The 13,455-nt window shown below is 36.5% G+C and overlaps 1 protein-coding gene across 6 annotated transcripts in view; it reads right to left on the bottom strand.

Moving 5' to 3' along the window:
- Positions 1–13,455, bottom strand: part of ANGPT1 (angiopoietin 1) — a 249,925-nt gene that overhangs the window by 94,381 nt on the left and 142,089 nt on the right. For all 6 annotated transcript variants that reach the window (XM_045453903.1, XM_045453904.1, XM_045453902.1 and 3 more), the window contains one exon: positions 6,330–6,485. In XM_045453903.1, the coding sequence (XP_045309859.1) occupies positions 6,330–6,485 (156 nt within the window). The remainder of the gene's footprint in view (positions 1–6,329; positions 6,486–13,455) is intronic.

Here is a 13,455-nt window from a genome sequence, read left to right as displayed (position 1 = left end):
AAACAATGGGCCCAGGGGCGCCTGGGTGGCGCAGTCGGTTAAGCGTCCGACTTCAGCCAGGTCACGATCTCGCAGTCCGTGAGTTCGAGCCCCGCGTCGGGCTCTGGGCTGATGGCTCAGAGCCTGGAGCCTGTTTCCGATTCTGTGTCTCCCTCTCTCTCGGCCCCTCCCCTGTTCATGCTCTGTCTCTCTCTGTCCCAAAAATAAATAAACGTTGAAAAAAAAAAAATTAAAAAAAAAAACAAAAAAACAATGGGCCCAGTGTCTTAAAAACCTGAAGAAAAAAAAAAATAGAAAGAGTGCTCCAAATTAAAAGGGACTATATTACACCTTAAAAAAAAATAAAACACCTATGAAAATTTTTGTAGAATTGAGGAAATTTGAAGGTGAAAATTAGCTAATCTTAGAGAGTTACTGTTACTCTTAGTCATGATAATGTTCTGAATTAATACTAATTGTTATCTGTAATATTTTATATTTTATTTATATTATATATAAATAGCACAAGGAAAATCTCATTGGGTTATGGAGTTTAGTACAGACAGTGCATATATTACAGAGCTAATGCACAGAGGAGTCAGAATGGAACCCAGGTAGTTTGTCTCCGGAGTCTGACTTCTTTCCTACAGGCTCATGTAGCTGTACACAAGCAGCTTCACTCTGGCTAAGAAAGGTACCTTCCCTCAGTCAATAGACTCATGGCTATTGAAATTGTTTCTTTCAAATCACCATGACATCAACATCTTCTGCTTGTCATGGCTAATGATATCTGATTTCTCTCCTCTCCCTACTCTAACACTAAACTAGCACTATGAAGCAGGAAAGTGGACAAATTTCTCATGCTTCTTAGAGTATACAGAAAATGCTGTCATCCAATGTTCTTAGTTGGTCAGAGTAAGTTTGCGGTAGAGTGCTTCTATTCAAAGTCCTATTCTGACCCATCAGCTATTTATGGGTATAAAGAATAATCAACATATAATCTTTAGGACACTACCTTTGATTTTAGGAGCACTGGGCCGAAATCTACAGAAATTATGGGACTAGTATTAGTTAATATAATCATTTGACAAGCATTTATTGAGAACCTACTGTGTACCAAGTGATGCTATAAAAAGAGCAGTGAACAAGACAGAGAAAATCCTTGCTCTCTAGAAATTTGTATCCTAGTACAAGGGGTGGCCAGCTTTTTTTTATAAAGGGACAGATAATAAATGTATTGGTGGGCTATATGGTTTCTGGTACAACTACTCAACTCAAATTTATTGGGAAAGCATCCATACACAACATATACATGAATGAGTGTAGCTGTATTCAATAAAAACTTTATTTATAAAAGGAGCTGGCAATTCAAATTTGACCTGTGGGTCATAGTTCACTGAGACCTCTTCAAATGGGTTATCAAATACTTTTTCCAGACCTTGTGAGAAAGTTAATTACCAGGGTATTTTTCTTGGATGACCCATTAGCAAATTCATTTTACTGCCATTTTAACTAGGCCAAGGTTAAATATTTATTCAACTATCTCTCTTCAAGTTGAAGAGATCCAGTGGCTCAACTTTGAGAGCTGCCTTCTCAAACCTATTTCTGTCTAGAGACTGATGCTCATTGACTAATCTGTTCCTGAACTGGCTTAAACTTGCAATTGTACAACTGAAGTCCAAACAACAGGTGTATGACCTCTGACAAGCAGATGACAAAATGAGATTACACATATAAGAAATTTATTAGGGGGAATGCCTGTAAAGGAAAGTTGGGGAGAAGATAGAGGTGTCTAGGAGCACCTTCTGACTAGGATGCACGTCTAATCACAGTGAAGAAGAAAGGGAAGGAGAGAAGATTGAGTGGAAATCTTGGCCTCCAGGGAAGCTGTGAGAAAGTTCAGCAAGGCTGAGGGAGAGCCCTTAGCCAAAGTCATGTGTCAGTGGAGTCCAACAGCTCCCAGGGGCAGGTCTGACTAAGTATTGCTACTACAACATGTCACTGGGAATTGTGCCTTCTGCATCAACATAGTGATGGATTTCAGAGTACAGCAGCTGGGGTCATTGGTCAATGAAACCCCCACAGTAGGAGACTGGAAAGATGCCTTTTTATGGCAATAAGAAATGGCTTCATAGCGAACTTATTTGATGGAAAGTTAAGGAAGAAATGGTTTAGACAAGTTTTGCCACATTAACTCAATTAAGCTACCTGAGGATAAAGATTGCTTTACTTATTGTATTCTATACAGTACCTATTAAAACCTCTTACATTAAGAAGACACTCAAAATATACCTTTTAAAATTTGGTTAAATTCCATTCCTAAGACTATGGTTCCTATATAAATAATTGGAAATTAGAGGAGACATAGGCTAAGTGTCTAAGGAACTGCCCTATAGTTAGTTACACAGCCAGCAAATGGCAAGGAGAACACTGGATTCTAGGATCACATGAGACAATGTGCAGTCACATGGCAAAATGGCAATAATTGGTGGTGCCATCAGCAGCAGCAGAACAGCAACAGCAGCAGTATCCTTATCATTTATAGAAAACTTTCAGCTGCTACTATTAGGTTCACATTACTTTCGTCTTTTCTGATTTCCATCTTACCCTCTGCTTGGGCCCATTTAGTTTCTACAGCCTTAAAGAGAGAAAGGAACCTTGAGAGAGGCAGAATAGACACAAAGGGAGCCAGTAAGGCATGTAGACTGTGATGCCAGACTTCCTGGGGTAAAAATTTTGCTCTAACATTTACCACTAGTTGTTTCACTCAGGACAAGTTGCTTCACCTCTTTGGATTTCAGTTCCCACATCTTTACTATATTTTTTTCTAATTTTTAAATTTTATTTACATTTATTTAAATTCTATTTTATTTAAATTTAATTTTTAAATTTAGTTTACATATATTGTAATGATGATTTCAGGAATACAGTTTAGTGATTCATCACTTACATATAAGGGATGATGGTGGTACCTACCCCACAGGATTTTTTTTTTAATTATTAAGTAGCTAATATATGTAAAATTGCTTAGAACAGAGCCAAACACCTATTATGAGAGATGAATGCTAATACAGTTTGTCTATTCGTGTACCTCTAATCAAAATAGGCCCGTGGGAGAAGTCAGAAATAGACTTCCACTACAGGAAGGGACATGGATAATGTCTGAAACTAACTCCTTCATAGGGCACACTTGGAAAGAGGAACTGGAAGTAAAGGAGATATTGGTACAAACATAACAGAGTGAGAAAAACACTACAAGCTAGGCTGAAGAGGAAGGTACGGGCATGGTGTTGGCACCTGATTCTCACCACTGTGGCTAGCAGGGTCATTTAGACGTGCTCATTATCTATTTCTTTTCTGATTATGGTGCTTGTTAAACACATAAGTATTTTTAATTGCCATTACAGTAAAACCATGTTTCTGCCACCTTTTGTTAAGTTCTGGAAGGTCTAGACAGCGGACTAGAAAGCAGTAAGTTACTTGTCTTTATACCATTATCATGTAAAAGTTAGAACACTAAAATATGTTGCAAAACCATTGATATAAGTTCCTAAAATAATTGAGAACCTGAAGTCAGTGTAGGAAAAGTAGCACTTACCGATGTGAAACAAAGGAGAATTAACATGGAACAAAAACGTAGGAGCATACTTGGATAGCCCAAAGGGTCTATTCGTTTATAAATGCTGATTATTAAAGAATAGAATGCATTTAGATTAAGAAACAATTTAGGATTCATTCTGCAAACTTGCCCCTGCATCTGTACTTGAGTGCACTTGAATGGCTATGTCTAAGTAGAACAAACAGGCCTGTTGCAAAGGTTCAACAGAGCACCACATGTGTACACATTCACATGAAAACAGCTTTACAGTAGCACAGACAATTAGAAGACATTAAAATGAATATGAAGGGGTACCCAGTTGGCTCAGTCAGTTAAGTGTTCAACTCCTGCTCGGGTCAAGATCTCACAGTTTGTGGGTCTGGCTGTGCACCGACAGCATGAAGCTGCTTGGGATTCTCTCTCTATCCCTCCCCCACTCATGTTTCCTCTCTCACAAAATAAATAAATTAATAAACTTAAAAAAATAAACAAAATGCAAATGAAAAGAACTCCCAGGATTTACTTCTTAAGGTAGAACATAGTTGGTCTGAGCTATTGCCTTCCTTCTCTACCTGTCTCTCATCACAAGTTCTGATAGATTTGTGATTTTTAAGATATTTTGCAGGTTTTAGCTATCTTGAAATTCTTCTTGGAGTAACTAATAAACTTTAATTGGCCTTTAATGACTCTTTAGTTTTAGCTGTTCCCTATAAGGCGGTTTTTTTCCTACAAATTTTCTGTACTATTTTCCATAAAGTACATATTTTTTAGCCTTAAGGACGCAGAACAAGTTTTTATCTCTTAAAATCTAATGTACAATTTGTACATTAAGATGCTGACAATGGGACTCCCCCCCGACCACCACCACAACTCCAACTTCTAGGTAGAAAATGAGTAAAAATAACTCAAAAGGATTTGGGGGATGGAAAAAAATAAAACACTGCCATGTAAGTCATTAAAACTCATAAATGTATAAAAATTTCAAATATTCACTCAAGTATGGTTGTGTCAAGTATGGTTGTGTTGTTTCAGTTTCTGAATATACAGAATGCTTTGTAGGAGAAGGTGAGTATTCTATTCTAAAAAAAAAAAAAGCAAGAGAAAATACTCTCATATTATTTATACCAAAAGAAGCCAATGTTCATAGATCTCCATACTTGTTTAGTATGATAATAAATGATTATATAAAGTCTCATACTTTTTAGTTATAACATGTAGCTTCCCCTTCCCCATCCCCTGTAGTTATCTGATAATAGTGTGCAGCAAAAAATACTTTCCAAAGCCCATGTGGTTTACTGCTCCAATGTAATCCACATTTAAGTTCTTATTTAATTAGTTTAATTATTAGTACTACTAATCCAGAGAGATAAAAAAAGGAAAGGAATGAAAGTGCCGATTCAACTCACTAGCTGTATCAGTGTGAAAAAATTGCTCAAAATTTCTGACCTCTTGTCTGCTTTGAATGGTTTTCATAAATATTATTTGTACATGGGAAAGCTGTTTGTATAACATATAGTGCTCCATCCAGATAAATTGTCATTGTTATTTATCTTTAAATATCATTATATGATCTGTGATGTCATTAACAGAAACAAAATAAAATGGAAATAAGGTTGCATCTTATTTTTTAATTTATATTGTTAAAATAATTAAATAAGGAGACTATTAGACTGAGGTGGCTCTAATGCCTCAGTAACCTACATTAAGTAAATCAAAGCCTAAGCCAGAGTCAGTGCATCTGAATCGAAGAAAATGAAAATTGAGAACAACCAATCACAAAGCCAGCTAGGCTTCCTGAAATAAGGCCACTGCTTGGGCTCTCATCAATCAAATAATTTCCTTGATTTGCTTCCACATCTTCTCTGTTACAACCTTTCCTGTAGCTCCCACAGTGGAATGTTCCTAACCACTTTTAGCTAAACGCTGCTCAATTTCAATTGATGTATGCCCAAATAAACTCTTGACAATTCAATGTGCCTCAGTTTATCTTTTAAGAATTTATTTCAGCTTCAATTCCAGAAATCAACTACACTAGGATAGAATCATCCCCTGGGTTTCAGAATAGTAATGGGAACAACTACTTCCATGGTTAAAATGGGACCAAGAAATCATCTTCAAATCATCAAAAAGATTTTCACTGAACTGTAATAGTAGGTTTGTGACCGTGCTGACTAAAGGGCATTTTACTGATCTGTACTGAAATAAGTATGATTGTACATAAAGAAGTATGTTGTTGTCCATGGCACTATAAATATATATATATATATATATATATATATATATATATATATATAACTACACATTGCTGCTAAGTTAATTTTGTTTTCCTGTGTATCTACTGGACACATAAATACTCTGCAGGTGCCATATGGCTAGTGTATTATCAGAGGCGAAACAAGACAGGTCAAAAATGTACATCAAAGGCACCAATTTGACCCAAATGGTTATTTTGTTTGACACATATCATATCATAGTTGGTAGCTGCAGTGTTTATTTGAATTTAAATGCTGATTAAGTCCTTTGCCAGTCCTGTTTTTGCAAACACACACAAAGCTACATCTACCAACCTTCATTAAATCAAAAGAAACATGCATAGCATGTCAGGCAGTCATTGTTGTTATTACCAATAAACAAAAATGTATATGTTTCCCCAATCTCAGTGGTTGAAATGTGCTCTGTGTTTATGGAGTATGCTAAAGGGGAAAAAATTCTGCTCAGTTAAGAGTTTGTCGACTCTGGCCCAGGGGTGTACCTGGGTCTCAACATCTGTCAGCTTTCTGGTCTGTTCTGCGGTCTGAGAGAGAAGGCTGGTTCCTATCTCGAGCATGGTGGCCGTGTGGTTCTGGACTGCATTCTGCTGTATCTGGGCCATCTCCGACTTCATATTTTCCACAATGTAATTCTCAATCTGCAAGAGATAAAGGACAAAACATACTACATTATAAGCAAAGCTTCTCAGTTGGAGCATGTAATATTTACAATGACAAAACAAGACACAGCTGGCAAATCAGCCATCTGGCAGGGATCCTCTGCATTTCTGGGAGTTGGGAAATGGGAGCAGAGCACACAGGGACCCAGTTGCTAACAAACTCCTTATATACTGAGACATATATATAATCCTCACAATCATAATGAAAATTTGCACTTGGATAGTGCTTTCTTATTTTCTACAACTCCTTCAATCCTCACTGCAAAGATGTGAGTGAGGTACAGATGGCCTCATTGTTTGTGTGATTTGTTTTGGTTTGCTTTTATTTATGGCTGAGGAAACAGAATCAGACAAGGTCAATGATGAGACCAAGGTCACCCAGCAAGAATGCAGCAGCCTTAGCACGATCATTTAAATCTAAATCTTGGTTCTCTGGTCTTTCAATAGACCACATTGACCACCGGTCTCAGAAAAACTCAGCCTCCTGCTTTCATTCATGTAATGAAAAGTAAAAGACCATGCTGGGTTAGGGGAATTACACAAGCAGTGGGAGGAGGGTGGGTGCCCCAAACACAAGCTTTTAAGAGAATAGTCAAGTATAGGCAACAGTATACAAAATGAGCTGCAGAGCCACAGAATGAGCTAAAACCATTCTCAGTGCTCCTTTGAAAGCTAAAAAAAATAAAAAAATAAAAAAAGCAGAAAAGCACTGAAAGTATAAGCTATAAAGCAGCATTTGCCCTCCTTGCCTTGGGTAACATTTAGTCCTCTATGGTGCCATCTTAGAGAATACAATGGTTGTAAAGTAAATTATACCACAGGGGTCAGGGGGAATTCCTAAGTGACACTCTGAGGGAGGTTGTTAGGCACCTGAGAGAATAAAGCTAAGTATAACCACGCTTGAAAAACACAGAAGAGGCCTGCACCTCCCTGTCAGTGCACTTAATTCTCCCCCACCACTGTGTGGTGACTACATTTTATTACCTAATTACACATATGGGGAAACTGCATCCCAGAGAAGTCAGGTCCAAGGCCACACACCACAAAAACAGCCAGACTTGGATTTGAACGCTGAAGTCCTTAACTTTCATACCAACACTCTTAACCACTTGATAGCTCTGCCAAGTTGTTCTTCATAAGCCGGGTTCCAAATCATTAACAGCTACGTGATTTTTACTGATTTAGTGAACCATAATGCATCCACTATTTTATAATCCATAGTAATATTATTGTCATGTAATAAATAAAGTCTAAACCTAAATTCCCCTTTGTGCAACTCTGGCAGTTCACTTTCTAACACCGTCTCTTGCTTATTTCTATTTATCAAACATAAATCTGCCCCAAGATAAAGAAAATGAAAGGTTAGAATCAAAACTCTTATTGTTATTAATAAATTCTGACTATGTTCTTGGTCAATATAAAGTAACTCCCCTTCATCCTTTATTCCCAAAATTAGAAGTAGAGGAAAAAAAACTCAACTTACAAACATTTATTATAAAACAAACATAACATTGATAGGTTAGAATAGCTATCCAGAAACTATCTTGACAAAATGTAAGGTCTAGACGAAGCCACATCTAACCTTGGCTTTATTCCAATTGAACTAACATATTTGAACAACAATGGAAAGGTAGTGGAAAGGTAGGTCGGAGTATCAGGCATCTGTTGTCTTGGATTCTGCATCATGTTTTCCTTTTCCTCATAACATGCTTTAACTCTCTTTTTGGAAATTATGAATGAATATACTCTCAAAAATGACAGGTAAATCTTCATCATGGAGGTGATTACCTGCCATTTACAGTTGACATTTATCGATTGTCTACTATGTGGTAGGTATTGAACTAAGTACTTTCTTTTTATAACAGCACTCAAACCTTACAAGTTTATATGGTATGTATTGTTATAGCTGCTTTATAGGTTAGGCTATTGAGGCCTACAAAATCCACAGCAATTTGCCCAAGAAAAACAATAACTCAACTCCCAACGCCAAAACCCATGTTCTCAATCTCTAACCTATTCAGCTAAGTACTATTTAATTACTCTGCATATTATTGTGTAGTTCCTTGACCTTGTATGTTTATCAAAGCTACATGGGAAGCATTTTTTAAATGCAGATGAAGGTACCAGACAACAGAACACTGAGTCAGAATTTTCATGGGTATATACTAGACAACTATGTATTTTACACGCCTCCCAATGTAATTCTAATTCAGGCAAAGACCAGTGCTTCTCAAAGTGTGGTCCACAGAAGAATTACCTATATGAGATCTGTTTGTGAACAGTGTGATGTGAAATGAGGAAACTGTGTCAGAAAGCAAATTACCTACGTTGCTAAGCACACTATTACTACGTGTATGTGTGTATGTGCATATAAATATAGGAGCAAGACTTTCTCAATGAAGAAAGTGATGCTGTAATGCTTTAATTTACATTCTGGAATTCTGGAGCAAGCTTCTTAACTTGTTTGCAAAACGACAACTTCCTTGAGTAGCAGTGATTTAGACTACTGAATTTATTCAATGTCAAATTCCCTGCTTATCAAGAAAGCTCAAATAATAACTTGGTTTCCTATGTAGATTTCTCTACTGAGAGAGAACTCACTCATCAGTGAGCTTCAATATAGATCTCTGTGATAATTATACATCAGTTTTTTGGTTGTTTGTTTAAGTAGCCTCTATGCCCAACGTGGGGCTTGAACTCACAACCCCAAGATCAAGAGGTGCGTCCTCTACCAACTGAGCTAGCAGGCATCCCTATACACCAACTTCTTATGCAGTTGGTTAGTGGGAGTTATTTTCCAGAGCTCAACTTGATGTGTTTCAGTCTCCAATAAAGGAGGACCCCCTCTGGCATATAGTGACTACATCAAGGATCAGCTGCTTTGTGACTCTATCTATGTTAGCTCCTATCTCTCTATTCTGTACTACTATGTTTTTTTTTTTTAACTGTAAAAGGTAACACCAGCAAAGCAAAATAACTGCTTTATGTAAGCATTCATCACAGTCTCCAAATTCTGCTGACCCTACTGTAAAAATATGTAAAAAACCTATACTAAAATTCTTATTTGGGCTGCTGTGATGAATAACATGAATATAACTCCAGTTAATTATTTTTTAATTAAGTGGGGCTGCTTTCTGTAGGAGTAACTGCCTTTTAATATAAACGATAATGGCACATTTAAGTAGCAAAAACCAGATGTAGTTGATTTAAAGGCTGAGGAGGGAGGCAGAAGTCAAATATACAATGTGTGATTAATAAGGAGGGCTACTTTCATCTTATCTCTCAACATTCCTCTGTAGATGTATAACTGTGAAATCCATCTTGATGTGTCATATCAGCCAGGTTCAGGAAAAATTTGTAACAAATTTGATTGTCCTCATATTTTCCCTACTGGTTTTAAAAACATGTTCACAGACTATGATGGCTACTTCAAGTTTTAATATTTTAGAAACATCTAAGATGTCAGTTTTAAGCTTACAAGTTGCTGACCGCAAGACCTGATAGATTATAAAGTAAGAGACTCCCAATTTGAATCATAAAATTATTTGACTATACTGCCATTCTCAGTGTCTGACTCTAGGTAAAGTACTGGCCAAAAAGCCAGCATGAGAAGGTACGATGGCATTAGAAATGAGATAATGAACAATAAATAATGTGTAAGCAAATAAATAATGTTACATTTGGTGATTTAGTGTTTACAAAAAGCTTTCATAGACACTGTCTGACTTGATTCTTATGCCAACCCTACATGCAGGGTATTGACTCTATTTTATGGTTTAAGAAATAGGGCTCAGAGGCCTTAGATGACTTAATGGAGATAAAAGGAACAACTCAACTCTACCTTCTGATGTTCCACTAGCCTCAGAGTTGTGGGAACTGCTCTGTTGTTGGACTGGCTTGGTTGACTGATTGGTGAATGAACGATTGATCGCATTTTTAGCCAGCTCACTGAGAATTAATTTACTCATTCCTTTGAGGAAAACATGCATCATGAGAGGGTGATTACTTCACTCCGCTTCACCATATTGGAGGCCAAGTTTATTTGAAGGGAGTTGAGAGGCTCTAGGGCCAGTTATGTGGGAAGTTCACTTTGCTAGCATTTTTAATACAATTGGTCATTAAAAATCCTTTCCTCATTTTTTTCTTAGTATGTAGTTTATAACATATTTGTTTCCTTCCACCCATTACGTTTCTTGCAAGCTATTCTAAAATATAACAAAGAGAATAACAACAACAACAACAACATGTTAAGCCCCTACTAAGGTTGGGTATGTACCAGGTTTTTATAAACATGTGGCTCACTGACTCCTTATAACAGTCCAGGCACTGTATTATGTGTCCTTATTTCACTGACAAGGAAACAAGCTCAGGGAAGTTAAGTCTATGATCACACAATGAGTCGGTGAAAGAACTGGTATGTTGCTTTGAAAGAGGCTAGATGACCCCGCAGGTTGTGCCTAATTCTAAAGAATAGTCAGTTATCAAGCACAAGCAAACTACCATCAATGTCATAGGCAAATTCCAATAACACATAATATTCATTCAGGGAATACATAAAACAGAACAGATGGGGAGAAACTTGTTCAAGGACAGATAATTTTTCATTTTTTTAATTTAATCATTTTCACACGGATTGGTGACTGTAACATTCTGGGAAATGTTATAGGGGGTAAGAAAGCAAATATACAGTCAGCTGTGCGACAAGTTGCATTAATAAACAGAGAAAAATATTTTTAAGAAGTCAAGATTATCAGTCATTTGTAGTTCAGTCATAAATCACTTGCCCATGTCTTTTGCCCAATGACTAGCAGAGAATTAATGCTATTATTTTCCATGATGAGACAGAGTTTTGAGAGAGCTTTCTTACCAGGTCTTCAAAATTCTTGCTGCTTTGTGTTCATGAGAACTAAAATCTGTGTGATATTATGACATGTTTGCATATGAAATTCATTCTCTATCATTTCACTTCAAGGGCTCTCTTAAATAACAGCATATCTTAAAGCACAAAGAATAGAATTTCTCCTTGTAATTCTTAAGGAAAAAAAATACATTTTAAGCCCTATAAAAATTGACAAAGGCATTGTTCACTTAAAATATGTTGTAGATTAAGTGGACTCTCATTGAATGTTGGTGCATATGGTATTACTCAGTTATGGCAAAACAACCGTGAAATAAAGTAAAAGGGTAAATATGGAAAAGCAATAAAAAGGTAAAACAATGCAAAAAATGCCTTAAATGTTGATAGTTTTATCTAATATCATTGTTTCATAAATCAGTGGCAATACTGAAAATGCAACTATATCTAGGTTTATGGTTTTATTAAAAAGATGCCTGAGGCCAAATATATTATTTGCAAGAATTTCTATTATTAGATCTCCCAGTATATTGCTTCTTTTACCACATGGCAAAGTATAATTGTCTTTTTAGACAACAGATCTATTTAGCAGACATTTGAAATAGTTTCTGTGCTGATATGTATGACATGAATCCCATTTCTCATTTTGGTATCTAAAGGAGCACTTAACTATTTATGGAAGAAAGAAACCATTAGAATCAGTGAGCTGGAAGAGACATTAAATATCATGAACTTCAAAAATCTCATTTTACAGATGTGGTGACTGAGGTTCAAAGAGGTTATAGAAAACAAGGTGAAACAACTAATTAATGTCAGATGCCAGGCCATGTCCACTCAATGTGTGGGAAACTTAGACTTACATCATCAGGTTGCGTCAACAATAATGGCTGCCAGTATTATTGGCTCACCCCACATTTCCCAAAACAGTTGGTAAATACTCTGATGGAATTTACCTCTGACTACATTTCTTCATGTAAATATTATTATCTCTGTTTGACAGGGAGAAGCTCTGAGCTACTGAGAATAATGTGAGGGTATGTTTGTTATATCACCTGCAAAAGAATAGTAGCAATATCCCCACTAAGGTTTAGAGAGAAGCTAAGGTATCAAGGGCACCCCAGAATATCCCATATGAACAAATTCTTCTACAATAATTTTTCTTGGCTCTGACTTTTAAAAAAAAATTTTTTTGTAATGTTTATTTATTTTTGAGACAGAGAGAGACAGAGCATGAATGGGGGAGGGTCAGAGAGAGAGGGAGACACAGAATCTGAAACAGGCTCCAGGCTCTGAGTGGTCAGCACAGAGCCCAACGCGGGGTTCGAACTCACAGACCGCGAGATCATGACCTGAGCTGAAGTTGGCCGCTTAACCGACTGAGCCACCCAGGTGCCCCAGCTCTGACTTTTTTAAAGACCACATTTTTGTGGTTGCTGCAAGTGGTCAGTCACATATAGGATCCAGAGTTGGGTCAAGACCCAGGAAAGTCATTCTCTCTTCATATATAAAGAAACGCGATATTTCCTATGCTGAAACACACTTTACTAGCCTGGCATCTCTCTTTTACACTCACCTTCACTTACACTCACCTTACACCCAAAAAAATCCAGAGTCATGAAATTTTGAAAACATTTGTAAGTGTTTACTTAATATTTCCCTTTACATCTTTTTAAAAGCAGTTGGTATATAAAAAGCACACTCAGTCAGGAGTGAGGTTATCTAGATTTTAATCCAGGTACTGTTGTTGATTTACTCCATAAACTTGGGCAAGTTATTTAAACAATTTGAGTTTTAGATCTTCATCTATGAAATGAAGGTCTGGATTAGATTATTTATAATGCTCAAAGCTCTCAAATTACTTGATTTAAAATTTCCCTTATAAAGTAACAGAGTATTCAAGATTTTAATTTTAATTTATTATCAAAAATTTAAATATGGTTGTATATATCTACCTCTATAAAATATATAATACATATCCTTAATGGCAATTAGGAAACAATCATATAGGAACACAATACGAAAGTCTTGGATCATGTCTCTATAGCAGGCACATATGTTTTAATATAAAAAGTTAGAATTTCTGATTTCCTTAAT

The sequence above is a fragment of the Leopardus geoffroyi genome, chromosome C3, assembly GCF_018350155.1.
Source record: "Leopardus geoffroyi isolate Oge1 chromosome C3, O.geoffroyi_Oge1_pat1.0, whole genome shotgun sequence".
NCBI classification, from domain to species: domain Eukaryota; kingdom Metazoa; phylum Chordata; class Mammalia; order Carnivora; family Felidae; genus Leopardus; species Leopardus geoffroyi.
This window is presented reverse-complemented; position numbering and strand designations above follow the sequence as displayed.